The sequence below is a fragment of the Panthera pardus genome, unplaced genomic scaffold (genome assembly GCF_024362965.1).
Source record: "Panthera pardus isolate Hobbes unplaced genomic scaffold, ASM2436296v1 HiC_scaffold_12, whole genome shotgun sequence".
NCBI lineage: Eukaryota > Metazoa > Chordata > Mammalia > Carnivora > Felidae > Panthera > Panthera pardus.
This window is the reverse complement of record NW_026526677.1, coordinates 3,365,902-3,382,391: the sequence shown is the minus strand read 5'-3', so window position 1 is coordinate 3,382,391 and position 16,490 is coordinate 3,365,902. Positions and strand designations below refer to the sequence as shown.

At 62.0% G+C, this 16,490-nt stretch overlaps 1 protein-coding gene across 3 annotated transcripts in view; it reads right to left on the bottom strand.

Annotated features, from left to right (window-relative positions):
* Window positions 1-257: 257 nt before the first annotated feature.
* The window catches only part of SHANK2 (SH3 and multiple ankyrin repeat domains 2), a 492,081-nt gene continuing 475,848 nt past the window's right edge, over window positions 258-16,490 (bottom strand). For all 3 annotated transcript variants that reach the window (XM_053899336.1, XM_053899337.1, XM_053899335.1), the window contains 2 exons: window positions 13,553-15,968; window positions 258-4,283 (listed from right to left, as the gene is read on the bottom strand). In XM_053899336.1, the coding sequence (XP_053755311.1) occupies window positions 3,713-4,283; window positions 13,553-15,968 (2,987 nt within the window). In that variant the 3' untranslated portion in view covers window positions 258-3,712. The remainder of the gene's footprint in view (window positions 4,284-13,552; window positions 15,969-16,490) is intronic.

Here is a 16,490-nt window from a genome sequence, read left to right as displayed (position 1 = left end):
GAGCTCACAGACGTGCACGCCGACACGCACTTGGCTCTGAAGTCAGGCGTGTCTCCGTCTGCGTCACGAGAGTGCTTTAAGGAAGCAGAACCACGGCACGTGAGCTGCTGGAAGGAAGGTTCTTGCTCTTGGACGAAACCTAGTACCTGCTCAGTTGCACGGAGGTAGAGTGGCGGTGTTGTCCTACCTGCGTGAGATTGCAAGCCGGCAACTTGTCCACTCAGACAGCTACACTGTGTGTAATCAGAGCCACAACCTTAGTGCAATCGTATATTTATTTCTCTTACAGTCATTTTGGTTGCCATACAAGAGATTGAAGGATTGGGAGGAAGTGCAAATTACAGGAGCTCGTTTTTTGTTTCGTTTTTTTTTTTTTTCTTTTTCAAAATAAAGTTTAAAAGGAATAAAAGCACAAAAGTAACAGCAACACAGAGAAATGCGAACACAAGTTACACAAACCGTAGTGTGAAACATATTAGTTTCTAAAAAACAACAAAAAAAATTGGTTAATGGGAAAAAATCCATGTTTGTGGCCCACACACGAAGTCATTGCCAGATCACCTGGGTAATGCTTGCTTGTTCAGTAACCCAGAAAAAAAAAAATCACCATTTTACTAACTAAAGTACCACAGATAACCCACTTTGTGATATGTAGAGTTCAGCAAATCAACAGTCACATTGAGTCATTTTATATTCTATGAATTAACTTAAAATGTGCACAGACACCCTGGAGAAGGTATCTTGGCAGGTGTACATAATTTACATCTGGAGAAATTTTGGTTTTGTATACACAATGTTACAGAGACGAGGCATGTAAATGCAATTTATTTAAATTACAGTAGGTAAGAAAAGTTGATCTGAAAACCTGGAATAGTATTCACATGATCCTTATATGAGCAGTTTGACGTTTGTCCCACCATGGAAGAGGGCCTGGTCCTAACGTGTCCAAGGGGGGCAGGGGAAGAGCATTGGGCAGCGAGTTAAGTGAGGAACTATTGCTTTCTGGAGCAAAACCATTGGCTAGGGCTCGAGATGGATTCGTCTTGGCAACACGTGTTATTCTCGGTCAGTGCAGGTTCCGCGGGCTCCTGTGACTTTTCTCTAATAAGACAAGGCAGAAACTGATGACTGCTCAGCTCTCGGGTTCCCCTTGCAGTCTGCTCGCTTCTGGTTAGTTGCCCGTGGCTTGAAGTCTAAGAAAGGGAGTGGCAGCCACCCTCACCGCCCGGCCGCCAGGGTCCAGTGGCTCTACAGCCACCGGTGGCAACCCAGCAGCGCCTTTCCCTCACTCGCACCTCGCCCCGGCGTGTCGCCTGGCACTGGCCACGGAGGTGATGCCAGCAGTAGGTAGAAGAAAGAAGGGCCGCGGTGAGGCGGTGTACTGACTGAATTTGGCAATCTCACCAAATGGAAGACGAATAATGGCCAAACCACCACCTTTACACTTTGTGAACGAGCAGGCGGCCTCAGCAGGCCACCCACGGCGTCCTGGCGCACCCCACGACGGAGAGACGGCAAGGGCACGGGGGGGGGGGGGGGGCTGGGGGGGGGGGGAGAAGCGCCTTCACGTTCAACTGACTTCAAGTAGGGGTGGGGCGTGCAGGTCCAGTCTGACTGCAGAGGGGTTTGGAACGGAGGAAGGGCCGGAACTCAGTTTCCAATTCGGGGGCACGTGGCTGGAAAAACTGTGCGTGTGTGTCTGTGTGTGTGTGTGTGTGTGTGGGTGGGGGGGGAGGGTGCGTGTTTGTTTTTGGAGAAACCGCTGCATCGTGAATTGTAACCACTTCTGAAGAAATAATTGTCCTTCGATGACGAAGTTCTAGCAAAGATAGAAAATATAACACAGCTCTGCTGGTTCAGATGCATCCAAATAAGGTTGATTTAAAAAGGTCATACTTTTATAATTCCACAGAAATAGTATTATTAAATCACAAAAGTTTTTTTTTTTTCTTTAACTTTCTAGCACTGAAGTGGCACAAAGGCTGCCTAGTAGACCAGCCACTTTTTTTTTTCTTAAAATATTGTGCTTATAAACTATCTGTACAACTATTTAAACTTGCAGTAAAGAAAGAGATTTTAAATTGCTAAATTTTACGTGTTCATTCTAGAGCTGTTCCAGACCTAATCAGACACTTGATTGTGAGCGTAAAGAAAAGAAAGGAAAAAAAAATACCATGTTTTTATAATTAGAGATGGGCTAGGCTAGTTCTGAAATCATAATAAAAGCCAAAACCTGCTGTTCGAGTTTCTTCCAAGTGTGGGAGAATGTGCTGGAAGCCTGGCTGGATGTCCGGTGACCCCTGTGCAGGTGGTAACCTCCCTTGGAAATTGGAGGTATTGTCACAGGGGAGGGGACTCCAGGGAAGAGAATGGGCGCGACTCGAGAAAACCTCGCGAGAGAGGGGCCTGCCTGGTGCAGCCCGGGAAACCTCCCCGTCTTTCCTTTCTTCATGTGTCTGCTCCCACCCTCAGCCTGCAGCCCACTGCGTGTTCTGGACCCTGGGTCCTGTGTGGACGGACGCCTCAGCCACCGGGTTCTCAAAAAGCCTGTCGTACCGGCCAGACGGGTGGGGTTCCCTGGCCTCAGAGAGCAGAGGGGCGGTCTCGGCAGAGATGCTTACCCTTGGCCGGGCTCAGAACAGAGGTCACTGTGCCCCACCCGGCACCCGGGGAAGATGCCGTCTCCCCCACAGCAGCACATGCCCGCCATTAGCCTTGTGTCTCCCCCTCGTGGTCAAGTGGACGCTCACCTGCTCTGATCTTTGCAGAACGAGACACGCTTTCCATTTTAAAAACGTGCGAAAGGCAGAGAATCCCCTTCTCACCGCGCCGGGGACGCTCGGCGGACAACTCCCCGCTCTTCCCCCAGAAGAGACCCAGGCGGCCGCGCACCGGCTGGCTCCCGGGGCCGGGCCTCCCCTCCTGCTCGGAATCGTGACTTTGTGCTTTGACTAACTCCACGTGACATCTGTTTGACCACTTTGGAATTATGCTAATAGATTTGCAGAAAGAAAGAAAGAAAGCTAAGCAAAGCCGGGCACGATCCCATCAGATTCCCCACCACGGCCAGGAACTTCCTGGCCAGAGAACCACGGATGCACATCGCGGGAGGAGGCGGGGTAAAGAATCCAAAGGAAAAAAACAGATTCTCTACCTTTGGGGCCCAACGAGGGGCACCGGAGAGACAGGCCTGGGGTGGCTTACCGCAAGCCAAGTGCAGGAAAGAAAGGAGCAAGTGAGCATCGAGTGTCCTCCCGGAGGCCGCGAACTGAGGCGGGCCTGGGGGTGGGGGCGGGAGCTGCCCGGAAAGCAGAGGAGGGAGGTCTCAGGAGGTATGTGGAGCGCACCGGTGTCTGCCTGCGAGAGCCGGGCTCCCGCGCTAAACCGGCGGGGGCGTCCCTGGGACCTGGCAAAGGGAGGTCACCTGCACGCCGCGAGGCAGGCCGTGACACTTTTTCCGTGGTGGCAGGACTCCCTCCCCTTGTCCCCTGCTGCACAGAAACAGCCCGTGAAGCCCCCGTGCAGAGTGGGGGAGCCGCCAGGCTTTCGCTCAGCCACACCCGGACACGCTCGGCGTTTCTTTGGGTACCGGGAGACGAACCCGTGGAATGGGGTTGGCGCTCACAGACCGTGCTTGGCCGCCTGCATATTTCAGTAGAAGCCCATCTCTACTTATAACAAGGAGTCTGTGAAGGTAAAGGAGCAGCCACCCTTATCTGTCCAGCAGCTGTTTCAGAGCCCTTTCTATGTTCATTCTGTGCCCGACCCGAGTCACCCCAAGGTCGATTAGGTCTTCCTTCTGAAGGTTTGGTAGGTGACTGCCATCAATCTCGTTGTCCATGAAGGTCTCTTTATGCTCACCCAAGTTGAGACTTTCCAGCCAGTCCGCCACGTCTGGTTTAGTCCACAGGTGCACAGGCTTAGTCGTGAAAGGCTTATTTGAGATTGGCTGTTGCAGTATGGAGGGGGACGGCGATCTGCTTCGTCCCGCTGGGTTCAAGCCAAACAGGTCCCCGGCCGGGGGCTGGCTTGGAAGGCTAAAGACCTCTGAGAGCGTGGGGGAAGGGACGGCAGCGGCAGCGGGCAGGGGGGCGGGCAGAATCTCCTTGTTCATCTCCGTTGGCGAGACCACGGGGCTCGGGGCGCGCCTCGTTCCTGAGGTCCTGCTCTCAAAGTCTGTGGGCCGGCTCTGCAGGGTGATGGGCTGCGAGGTCCCCGGGCGAACCGTGAAGGTGACCGTTGTGCTCCGTGTACCTGAGACGGTGCTCATGACCTCTGGGCTTCTGAAACGGCAACAAGAGAGAAGAGCGTCACAAGCCGGGTCGCGGTGCGGGGCCTGCGGGACGCGGGTCGCCGAGGAGGGGGCGGGAGACATGCTGAGGGCAGGTGCACCGGCAAGTGAGCGGACGACGCGCCACGCCAGGACCGGGGCAGGGAGGAAGGGGGCAGGAGGCAGAGTTCCGAGAAGACACCACAGCACACACACCGAGGCCGCCCACCCACCTGGCCCTGCGCGGGGGGCGGGGGGGGGGGGGGGGGCGGCTGCCTGTTGGGGGGTGCGCCTGTGCCGCGGGAGCAGTGAGGGCCAGACGAGGATGGCCACTGAGGCGCTTTTAAGGGCTCCCTCGAAGACCTGAGGTCGGGGCCTGAACGAGGTCCTGCTCCCTGGGTGCGATGTGTCTGGGGACATCACAGGTAGATCGCCAGCGGGAGGCAAGGACGTCTTTTGCCTCCATTCGGGCAGGTAGAAAGAAGGTAGAGCGCCCTTCGGGGGAGACTGTCTCTCCCAGCTGCCTGTCAGGCCTTCAGCCTTTCGGCCTGAAGGGACAAGGGCGGGGAAGGGCCCCTGCAGGCTGGCCCTGCTGCAGTGAGTGGGCAGCCCCACACCTAGCTTGGGGGCACTTGGGGTTTGAGGAAACCGTCCACGGACCCTGAGAGCAAGCAAGGAGCGATTTGCCAAGACGCGACCTGTACTGGGCCCGAGCGCTGTGACTTTGCCCAGCGTCGGCGGGGCCATTTTGCCGCAGAATGGGGTGGTTCGCTCGGGCGGTCTCAGCCCCGCGTGAAGCCAGCGTGAGAGGCTCGCTGGTGGTGTCTGATGCTTGGCAAAGAAGCAGCGATCTGAAAGGAACCCCGCTGTCCCGAGTGGCAGCGGGAGTCCCCCCCGTGCCCTTCCTGTTGTGGCAGGTGCAGCCCAGCGGCCGGGCCGGGGGCAGCCTCATCTTTGAGGTTCCACCTGCACTGGCACTGAGGGGGTGACGAGGCTGCATCGTGCTACCAGAGGAGGCTCTGGTCTGCGTGCTCGCCTGTACAGAGGGGCCTTATTAGGTGCAGCCCCGCCCTGGCCAGGGCCCGCAGCAGGCCGTCCGGCCCCCGGTTCACCCTCTTCCCTGCTGCCCCCAAACTGAAGGCATATCCGTGCCGCTGCCCAGGGACAGCCACAGCCCCTGGGGAGGCGGCGAGAGCAGCTGTGGGTTTCTTGCCTTTTGGGCTCATTCACGGGAGTGTGGATGGACCACCCGCCCCCTTCCGGAAAGATCCCGGCCAAACACCAGTGGGTGCACGTTGTGAGCCTTTGTCTCCATGTGTGAGCTGGGGTCCCCTCCCTCCCAGCCGGCGAGAGCGGGGGCCTGCTTGGGAGCACGGGGAGAGTGGCACAGGTGCTAACATGGTGGGCGGTGAAAACAGACAAGGACAGGGATCGGGGGAGCCTCTATGAAGGGAGGGGTGAGCTGGGCACGCGGCCCGCTCTGCCCGCTCTCTGCCTCAGCTTTCCTTTTGCTGCTGTTTGTTTTCTCTGCCACTGATAGAGTTGGGTATAACCACCAGTCGGCTGCCTCGAGGCCTCTAAGCCTCGTGGCACTTCCCCACTCGGTGGCAGCTGTTGTGGCTTTAAGCATGGAATGCTGGAGCAGCAGTCGTCGAGGGACCCCCCCCACCCCCCGCCCCGTCCACAGGCAGCTTCCTGGGGGTCAGGCGCCCCAGGTGGGGTCTGTTAACCCGGTCGAGAAGCCCCGGGGGCTGTGGGTGCCGGTTATACTGGAGGGTAAAGACCGCCCGTCTGCTACTGCCAGGCTGGGCTACTCAGCATCAAGGGGGAGGAGCCCTGCTGGCGTCCGGCCCCCCCATGCAGGGAGAGGGAACCAGCACCTCCCGTATCTAGATCTGGGTTCCCGAGGGAGGGGTCGGCTGTGGACGCAGCAGAGATTTAAGGAGAAGCCTGCAGATTCTGGTGCCCAAGCGGGTTGGAGAGAGCCCACTCCGGTGCCAGCCTGGGCCGCGGCTAACGCCGTGGGGTGCTCTTTAGCGCGGCCTCTCCGCCTGCCCCCCGGTGGTGGGGCACAGCGGCAGGGCCCATCTGTTCAGGGGAAGACCCGTTCGTTCTGCTGCGATAACAGCAATTAAGCCAAGATGGTGGAGATGAAATCACGAGTCAACGCAAGGCTGCTCCATCCAGAGGCGATCCGAGTTGGTAACTCGGGCCGAGGACCTTTGGGGGAGGACAGCCGTGCCGTGGAGAGTGGGCGAGCCTCCCACAAGAGCCCCCTTGCTCGGGCGCTGCCTCGCGGCAACAGTCCCGGGGTGCCTTCTCCCAAGGTGACGCGTGGCGACGGCGCCCAGGACCCCGGCTCCGGGCGGCCCCGGCACAGCGGTACGGTGTGGGAGTCCGTCCCCAAGCCCGGGCCCCACGGCCAGGGCGTGGGGGCGTCTCTGAGCAGAGGCCGCTGGTCGGCACCGCTCGCCCACTGCAAGTATCCCAACCGTTCTCACTTAGCTGGGAGTGTTCATTTTCGAAGGAAAGCTCGCAGGCGGCTGCGTCTAGCGTCAGAGGCGAAGAGGAGGCTCCGCCACACGCGGGTGGGCAGCAGGGAGGGACAGCAGCACACCCCAGAGGTCAAGGCAGTTTCGCGGGCAGCACTTACTTCTGCTCAGCACGACCCTCTTCTGTTAACACCCATCACGAGAGCACGTGAAAATGACAGAATGGAATGGCTTGAGACAACACTGCAAAATTAATTAAAATTAAAACAGAGCAGCTTCTTTCGACAGATGAAACGAAAGCAGTGGTGCGGACACTGGCCGAGAATCTACTGATGCTCGTCCTTTCTGGCCCAGGAGGCAGGCCGAGTGGGCGGTCCACACGGCAGCCCAGAGCGGAGGATGAACACGGGCCTTGCTTTCGTGGTTACAATGGGAAATTCACAACCCTGCCTTCTGTGGCTTGGGAGCATGGAAGTACAGAGAAGACCGCCGTCAGGGAAAGCCCGTCAAGAAAGAGACAACACGGGGGAACGCCTGGGTCGCTCAGGCGGTCGAGCCTCTGACTCTCGGTTTGGGCTCAGGTCACGACCTCCTGGTTCATGAGTTCGAGCCCCAAGTTGGGCTCCGCGCCGGCAGCGTGAAGGCCGAATCAACATGCCCTGTGCGGGAGGGCGCCCCTTGGGTTCCCGTGCTTTGCTGCAAATCTACACGGTAGGAGAGGAGAGGCCGGCGGCTACCGATGGGGGGACATCAGATCTGGCCACGTGTCTGGGGCCGGCCCCCGACCCCTGCGGGATATCGCCCCGGAAAGAGTAACCGGGAGAGTCGGAGAGGCAGAGTGAAGGCCGGCCCTGGCCCGGCCCATCCTGCCCTCCTCCTTGGTACCTCTGTTACTCTCGGTTCCCCACGCCAACAGTATTCACCGGGTCCTCCTGGTTGCAGAGATCATTACGTTGCTAAGCAACTGCTGGGTTCCCGGGTGGAACGCACAGGAATCTGTTGCCCTCGTTTGGAACACAGACGCAGATATGCGCACGCGCGTGCACACACACACACACACTCTCTCTCTCCCTTGGATCAGCACTCTCTATGCCGCCTTTTAGATCAAATCCACATGGAAGCGGAATTAAAGCGAGAACTGAGAGCTAACCAGGGACATACACAGAGACGTGCTGTTATGTCATCAGTCAGTACCGGGTACCTGGGATGGGGGGAGGCAGATTCAAGTGGCTTTTTCACCGTGTTTACAAATTCCGTCTGGCTCCGGAACAGTCACCACTGAATGTGGGCCAGAGGCCACTCGGTGACGACGGCTCGGTGTGTTTGCTGTCCGCGCTGGAGCTGTCTGCACAGCGTTTCGACAGGTGGGGCGTTACAGACACACGGGGGACGGGGAGGAGAACCAAGTCAGGACCAAGCCTGCCCGAGGTCCGAGCGCTGCCATCGGTGTCTCTCCCCGACTCCACGCCTGGGGCCTGTTGCTGGCTCTGATACCCAGAACTCACAGCCACCCCGGGCCCTGAGCACCCCGAGGGCCCCAGTCTGTCTGCATTCCCCGGGCTCTGGCCCACAGTCGGCGTGCAGTGTCATTGCTGTGTGGATGGCGGGTGGAGACAGTTAAGCTTGTTTCCTGATCGGCGTGTTAAGTGACATGTCCGAGGTTACACGAGCCGGACCGGGTGCGTGAGCGGGTGCCTTGGGTCCTCCCGCCGGAACATTCACGTCCAAGCAGGTCAAGAAGGAACCCAGGTTCCAGGGAGAAGCATTCACCCCCTGACGCGTTCCCGCGGACCGATCCTAACGTCCAGACCGGAAAGAGAGACCCTAAGGACCAGACTTGGCAACGGGAGGTCGCATGAGCAAGGGGCAGCCCGCAGCCGGGCCGGGAGAACCCTCTTGGAATACGGTCTACGAGAAAACACACCGAAAGCAAATTTCGCGAGCCCCTGTGAGTAGCACTCGCCTAATTATCTGCACCGACGTCCCCTTAACGCTTCAGTCGGGGGCCACGAGATGATAAAGCCGGCCTGACGGCACTGAGGTTGTGAAAACGCCATTAAGCAGCTTCTGTTACTGAGCCAGCTTTGAAGTCTGTGCTCTGGGACCAGCTGGGCCCAGATAATTTTTTGACAACCCAAATTGATTTATTTTAAAACCAGGAGGCTCTCAGGACCAATACTGCAGAGTCGCCGTAGAGCCGGAGGCAGGGGCCAGGCGAGGGCCGACGCAGGGGGGCGGCCGTGTGGGGGCCTCGGAAGGGCAGCCAGGAGCTTGAGGGCTGCTTTCCCGAGGACTGGGCCCTGCTCACACCTCCAGGCAGCCTGGACCCCCACCCCCGGGGCCTCCAGGGGATGACTTTCCTCCCCCCACAAGCCCATCTGTGTCTGGGCGGCGGGGAGGGCCAGGCCCACGTTACCGCTGGGCCCACCGAGAAGGGTAGGTGATCCGGAGGGGCCTGGGGACCCAGCTGATGCCAGGCCCTCCGGACGGGAGCCAGACGGGGATCCCCACCAGCTTGTGCTGTCCTTATTCCTCCCGGCACACACAGGGTCACAGTGAGACTGACTTTCTGGGGCCATGGGGATGCTGGGCAAAGAGCAGCGTGCGTATCTCGCTTTGGAAACGACGTCTGGGGCGCCACAGCGTGTAACTCAGGCCAGCGGAGCTGTTCTGCGTTCCTGAGGCCCTCGGGCTTCGAATCTACCCCCTCGTCTGCAGAGCGCAGGACCGCTGGCCTTTGCACGTGGACCCTGAAGCAGCTTGCTGAAGGGTACCTGTGCCACCACGAGAGCCGCCTGGCTGCCGGTAATCTTCATGACACGGAGATGAGGTCGGGCTAAGCCTGGAGCAGGCCCGGGATGGCCGCCGTTGTTCGGAACGCAGTTCCGCCACCCCCCACGGCCTGCCAGCCCTCTCCGGGGGCCTCAGTTTCTTCGGTGTGGAGAGCGCTTTCTGGCCTCTGGGCTTTGTGCTCGCGTCCCCCGTGCCTGGGACGCTCCGCTCCTGGTTTTCCACACAGCTGGCTCCTTTTCGTATTTCAGGTCCTTCAAAGGTCCCTTCCTCAAGGACGGTCACCTCCTTCCTGCCCATGCGCACTCCGAGTCGACTCGTGAATATACTTTCATTCCTTTGTGGCACTAGCTGTGCTCTGGGTTTGTCTCATCCCTTATTGTCTGTTTTCCCCCTCGCGAGCGCAGCTCCCCAGAGGAGAGACCTGGAACGTCGTCTGGTTCGGGGGTGGGTCCCAAGGCTCAGGAGAGACGATCACTAACCGTGCGTCTGCTGCCCGGCGTCCCAGGGCCCGGGCCCCTGCGGGCGTGGACCCCTCCTGCTCCGCTCGGCCCTCCGGCCTGGCACTGGTTCCTACCACACTGCAGCCCAGGGACTCCCGGCCAGTGAGGCTTCCGGGCCCAAGGATGGTGTCCCGTCGCTTCCCAGCTCTGCCCTGGGGGAGCCTGCCCTCGCCACGCCACCTCAGGCAAAATGTCAGGCGCCCCCCAGTGGGGAGAACACCACTCGTGGGGACCCTCCAGCGCGGTGGAGGGAGGGTGGCCGGGCCGGCACCCTGACTCTGAGCTTCCCGGGAGCGGCCGGGGCTCTGCCGCGTCCTCACCCACTCCCTGCCCTTTGATCTAGGTTGACACTCTCTTCAGAGTTGAGGCTGCTTCCTGGAAAAGTCAGCCCAGGCGGCCGAAGGCGCCCTTTCCCCTGAACTGCCTGCCTGGCGGGGTGTTTCCAGGTGGTCCGAGGAGGCGCCTCCCACGATAGTACGTGGGAAGGCTGCCCGCTCACCTCCTTACCAGGTATTCGTAATCAGACACCCCCAGACCCGTGTCCTCTCCGATCTCAGGGAACGGCCACACGTGTCCCCCGTGAGCGAGGGCCTGTCGCTCTCGTCGCCCCTGTCCCACCCTGGGCTCTGGTGAGAAGTGAGGGTCTCACCGCACTTGTTAAGAAGGACCCGAGGGGGCAGGTGACCCCAAAGGGGTGAGCTCCAAAACTCGGCCCTCTCTCGGGAGACCACACCGTTTCTGTGGGGATGCGATTCGCGCGCACGGCCGCCCCTCCGTCTGCCTAGAAAAACCTTTCCCTGTCCTCAGGAGGACGCCCTTCATCGCAGGCCCGGGCCTCACGCCGCCAGGGCCGTGCCGGCAGGAGCCTCGAGATGCATTTAGACGTGGCAGGGAGCGTCCTGGCGGGTGAGTTTGCAGGCTGTGTCTGCTCCCCAAACGGGCAAATACCCAGGTCTGACAACCAAGGCAAGACCCAGCAGGGGAGAGGCCTGCCCCGGGGACAGACCCGCAAGCGAGGGGGCAGCCCGGCCTCCCCTCCCCTGCCCAGCAGCTGTCACCAGCCTCACCCTTGTCAGCAGCCCACATCCACTTAGGGCTTTGCCTGGTGAGGCCGTGGGATCAGCAAAGCCTCGGTAGCCGGCAAAGTGCCCAGTTTAGTGCCCAGAGGCCATGACTTTCCTCTTCGTCCTTGGGCCTCGGGGCCATCGGCTGCCACCGACGTCAGTGCCAGCCTTGGCCGAGAGCAGAGGATAGGAAGCCAGCTGCTGGTGCTCATCGGTGCCGGAGGCCGTCTGGTGACCAGCAGAGAGCTGCCTTGGGTGTGCGGCCGGGCTCAGGCGAGCCACCCTCGGCGAACTCAGCCCCGCGGGCAGGTTGGCCGGCCGCGCCTTCGTCCCAGGCTGTTCTCTGGCTCCTCCGAGGGTGCAGGAGTCGGACCCTGAGACACCCCCTGGGTCGGAGGTCGGGCTCTCTGCCTTCCGGTGGAATACCCTGGCCAGGCGCTCCCCCTCTCGGCCTCCGGTTTGCTCCTGTGCTCACCGGGCAGAAGCACAGGCCCCGCAGAGCACGGGGCCCGGCATTTGGTGAGGCCTCAGTAGGTGCCGGCTGATGTTCGCGTTGTGAGTGAATTGGGTTATAAATAGCAGAACGGACCGGGGGCGGCTGTCCTTGGCTCCTGAGCACCGCTTGGAGGCGGTCCTGCAGCAGCTCTCCAGAAATCCGGCGGGTTCCGCCAGGTGACGTGTGCCCCGAGGCCCCTCCCCGCTAGGGGAGCGCGGGCGGGGAAGCCCTGGGGAGGCGCAGCTCGACGCCCGCTGCCCCCGACCCCCGGGGGGGCTCACCCGGTTGGGGAAGGCACGGAGGAGGCCCCTGGACCGGGGAGGGGAGCCTCGGCAGCCTGAGCCCTGGACTCCTCCCTCGGGACCCTCCCGTGCTCAGACGTGGCTAAGGAGGCGAAGCGCCAGGCGGAGACCTCAGCCCGAGTCCCCGCTCGGCCTCCTGCCGCGCACGGGGACCTGCCACTCGGCGTCTCGGTCACTCTTCCTGGGGAATGGGTACAGTCCCTACCTGCCCCCCTGCTCCCCAGTCAGTGTCCTCAAGATGCTTCGCTCACATGCCAGCACCCGGTAGGGTGTGGAACACGAGGAGAAAGCATCCGAATACTTGTGCTCTCACGTCAGGTAGCGACGAAGAGCTGTACCGTTACCTAAGGGGAAGGGGCAAAACCGACCGCTTTTAAGTCCTTTAGGACTTTCGAGTTTATAACATTTGAAGTTGTGTGTAGACGTCTACCAGAAATGGGGGCTTCTGCGGACTCTGTCTTCAACTGGCGGTACCGTTTGAACCTCACAGTTGGTGGTGGATTCTCTACGCGAAGACGGCGTGTTACCGTGCCGCTTCTTTCTACCACGGCCGGCCAATCGGTGTTTCTCCCGGGTGTAACGCGAGCCACGTGAGAAATTGATCTACGTCCATACGGAAAGACAGCTGGGGAAACCGTGGCTCTTGGCCCGCACGTGCAGGCCCAACCACGGTGTGGTGTTGCTGGTTAACGGCCCAAGACGTGTGAGTCAAACGCCTGTCCAACGGGAGTACGGAGAAGACTGGTTAGTCAAAGTGACACCTAGGCGCGGACGTCAGCGGAGGCCAGCAAACAACGGGCTCCCGGGACAGCGGGGGGAGCGCCCGGCACCCCCAGGGTCTGGGCAGAGGCTCCAGGCAGAGAGCCAGCGGCCCGCTCTAGGGCGTGGCGTGCCTGGGCAGAGCCTCACAAGCGGCCCCTCACATTCTACCCCCAGCCGCGACGGCAGCACCTCGAACTCTGCGTCAGACTGTGACTGGCTACCCCGTGGGCAGCCGGACGCCTCCTTCCGTGACGCCTGCCAGCCGGGATGGGAAGGGCCGGCAGGGGGGCTGCCATTTCCCTCCGAGTTGACTAGTGAAGCCACAGCCTGGCACCTCCGCAGCCCTCCGGCCGGTCGGCGACGGGAGGAGGCGAGAAGGATCCGTGCACGCGTCACCACACACGCGCACGTGTGCGCGCCCCGACCCGCTCACCCTCCATTGGCACGGTTCCTCCCCCGCCACCAGCTTGGTGGAGCTCACCAGTTTTGGCTTCCGCGAGGCTCCAGAATGGCCTTACGGGGCGGGGGGAGGGGTGGGGGTCCCGGCAGGGACCTGGAGAACACAGAACCGCGGGGAGCAGCGCTCCTCTTTGGAAGCCAGGGCAGGGATGGCCTGCCGTGGCTGGCCGCCTTCTATCACAGGTGTCTACGCGGGGGAGCCACGTCCTGCCAGCGTGGATGCGGTCCGCACTCGGCTGTGCCGGCGTCCAGGAGAGGAGGGGAAAGGGACGCAGGCGTTGCGTAGCAGGTGTGGCCCGCGCGCGTCCGCTCTGGCTGCTCCCCAAGGGCATTTCCTGGTCAGCACTGACTGGACGAGATGGGAAGGCCGGCAGGGGGCGGTCTCTGTCTAAGCCGGCCGACCGTGGGACTTACCTGGGAGCGAGGCTGGCGGGCTTGGTGCCCGTGGGCGAATCCAGTGCTTCCCCCGGCTTGGCCGATTTCTCTCGGTTCATTTGCTGCAGGATGGAGTTCAGTTCGCTGATCACGTTTGCCTTCGGGCCCGAGCGAATCGGGCTTCTGACCTCCGAGACGTCACCCCACAACTTGGAGGTCCTCGGCGGCGTCACCTTCGCGGCCCCAGGCTGGGCGCTGCCCGGCGGGGGCGGGGGCGCCGGGGGAGGGATGACGAAGCTGTCCACGTCTTCTTCCACCAGCGCGTCCTGGTAAAGCGCGTTGCTTTTGGGAATGATGGGCTTGACTTTTGGCTTCGGAGGCACCGGGGGCTTGTCCACCGTAAACGCCTGCCCGTCCGCATAGACCGTGCAGGTGTCCACGTTGTCCCCGCCCTCGGACGACAGCGTGGACATGCTGGACACCGTGGACACGGTGCTGGTCGTCTCGAGGTGGTGGTCGCTGCTGCTCCGGCTGTCCACCTCCTCGATCCCAGAGTCCGTCACGGCGTCAAAGTTCTCGGGGGGTGGCAGGAACGCGGCGGGCAGGCAGTTGGAGAGGCCGGCCGGCTTCTTACCGTCCGCACAGTGGGCCGGCTGGCTGGGGTTCAACGGAGGGGGCTGGGAGGCGTCGTGTTTCTTCTGCTTGACCAAGTCCGTGAGGGCGGGGACGGAAGCGATGCGGTCATCGGGGATATCAAAACTATTTGCAAATTCCAGGGGGGGAGGCAATGGCTCTGTAAAAATAAAATCCTCGTCCAAATCCACGGATGCCAGAGGGGGAGGAGGGATGCGGAATGGCAAGATCACCGCCTCTTCCACGGAGCCCGCCGCCACGATGGTCCTGCCGGGCGCGGCGGCGGCGGCGGCGGGCTCGGGGCTGGCGGAGATCTGTAAAGCACCTTCGGTTTCGGGAGCGCCTTCTGGCACCTCGGACAGCGGGCTGTCTGGCTTGGCCTCCGCGTCGGCCTGCTCTTCCTCTTCCTCCAGCAGGCGGTCGGTCTTGGTGGCGTCCACGGTGTGGACCATCAGCAGGCCGGCCGACCTCTGCTGGGACGTGTCCACGATGTTGATGAGCATGTTCTTCTTGTCCTCGCCCTTCCGGTCCTTGCCCAGCTCGGTCTCGTACTTGTTCTCCGTCTCCTGCCGCCTCAGGGGCCCCCGCGTGTTCTGCCTGGTGACGGGAGGGAAGCCTGCTTCCACGCTGGGCCGCATTTTGGTATCGATGTAGAGAGGTTTGTGGAGGTCGGCCTTGGGGGCCTCCCCCTTGGAGCCCTGCTGCGACTCCTTCACGGCTCGGTCCCTTGCGGAGAGCGCCAGGGCCAGCGGGGAGCTGGGGTCCAACAGCCGCCCCGTGAGCGGGTGGACGTAGTTCTCGGGGCCGGCCACGCTGCCGCCCTTGGGGGGCACCGCGGGGCCGCCGTCGGGGCCCTTGGCTTTGGATGTGGAATTGAGCGGCCTGCCGGCCTCCCCCTGAGCCGCGGCCTCGCCTCCTCCCGCGAAATGGTTCTCGGGCTCCCTGGGCGCCGCCCCCGGCGCGGGCAGCGACAGCGGCTCGGCGCCACCCTCCTCGCCGAAGTCGGCCTCCTCGGGGAAGTTGGAGGCGTGCACGCGGGGGGCGGGCGGCCCCAGACCCACGTCCTCGTCCCCCAGGTCCGTGGACAGGAAGGCCGGGGAGTTCCTCCTGGCCTCCAGCCGCTTCTCCCGGTCGCGGACGGCCCCGGCGATGGCGGCAGCGAAGGGGCTGCTGACGGTCAGGCTGTCGTCAGGCCGCAGCTGGCCCGGCTGCTCGGAGGCCTGGGGCTCGATCTCGGTGCTGCTGCCCTGGCTGCTCTTCCCGCTGCTGCTGGTGGAGGGCTCCTTGACGATGATGGTGGGGATCGGAATGGAGCACGTCTTCTCGGGGCTGTCCTCCACGTTGGACTGCTTCACCAGCATGCCCTTCCGCCGGGCGGGCTTGGCGGGCACGTACACGGCCTTGCTCGCCACCCTGCCGACCTCCGAGTACGGGTTTTCGGGCATCTGGCCCCGCTTGCTGCGGAAGTTGGCCTGGGCGGCGGCGCTGCGGCTGTAGAGGTCCTCCGAGTCCAGGGAGTAGCGGTCCAGCTCTCTCCTGTAGTACAAGCCCTTGTCCCTCATCACCGTGGCCACCGTGTCCGAGCGGGCCGCGGGGGGCACCTTGGCGGCGGCGTTCTGATTGAACGCCGGCTTGATGGTCCCGTAGACTCTCGGGGTCGGGGACTTGGGGCAGTTGTAGGCGGTGGGGGAAGGGGGCGGCGGGGACGGGGGCACGGACTGCGGCGGGGGAGGGATGTCCTCCGAGGTGTCGGGCATGGACAGGCTTCTGGTGAACTTCAGCATCGGGGGGGCCAGAAACTGACGCTCTTCCTCCGTTATTCCTGCAGAAGGAGAAGGCAGACTCAGCTTTAGGCCGTGACGGCAGCGCCCCACCAAGCCCCTAGGCCGGTGCGCTGCCCTACGTCTTGCACACTCACAGCGGAGCACTTGTTCGCGGAGCACAGCACAGGCCACAACGCCAGGAGCTTACGGGGCCCGTCCGAGCCCCCCCCCCCCCCCCCCCGCAAGGAAAAGAAAGGGAAAAAGAAAAGAAAGGAAAAAGGGGAAAGGCACTGGGAGCCACTGAGTGCGTGCTGTTGAGGTGTTCCGCTTGTGGTGCCCGGAGCAGAGGTGTGAGCGACGTGTGGGGCCGCGGCGGGGCGCCCGGGGCAGGCCGCCGCGTGTGCGCGCGCACGTGTGTGCGGGCGAGCGTCGGGACTGGGCTGGATCGGGACGCATCTGTCCTTTCGGGCCTGGCCCGGGCCCGGGGCGTGGGGTCTGGGGGCCGACACTGTCACGCCGCCCGTGGGAGATGAGGGGGAGGGTGCCACCGCATCGACTGACGTGCCGTGGCCGGTGCTGCG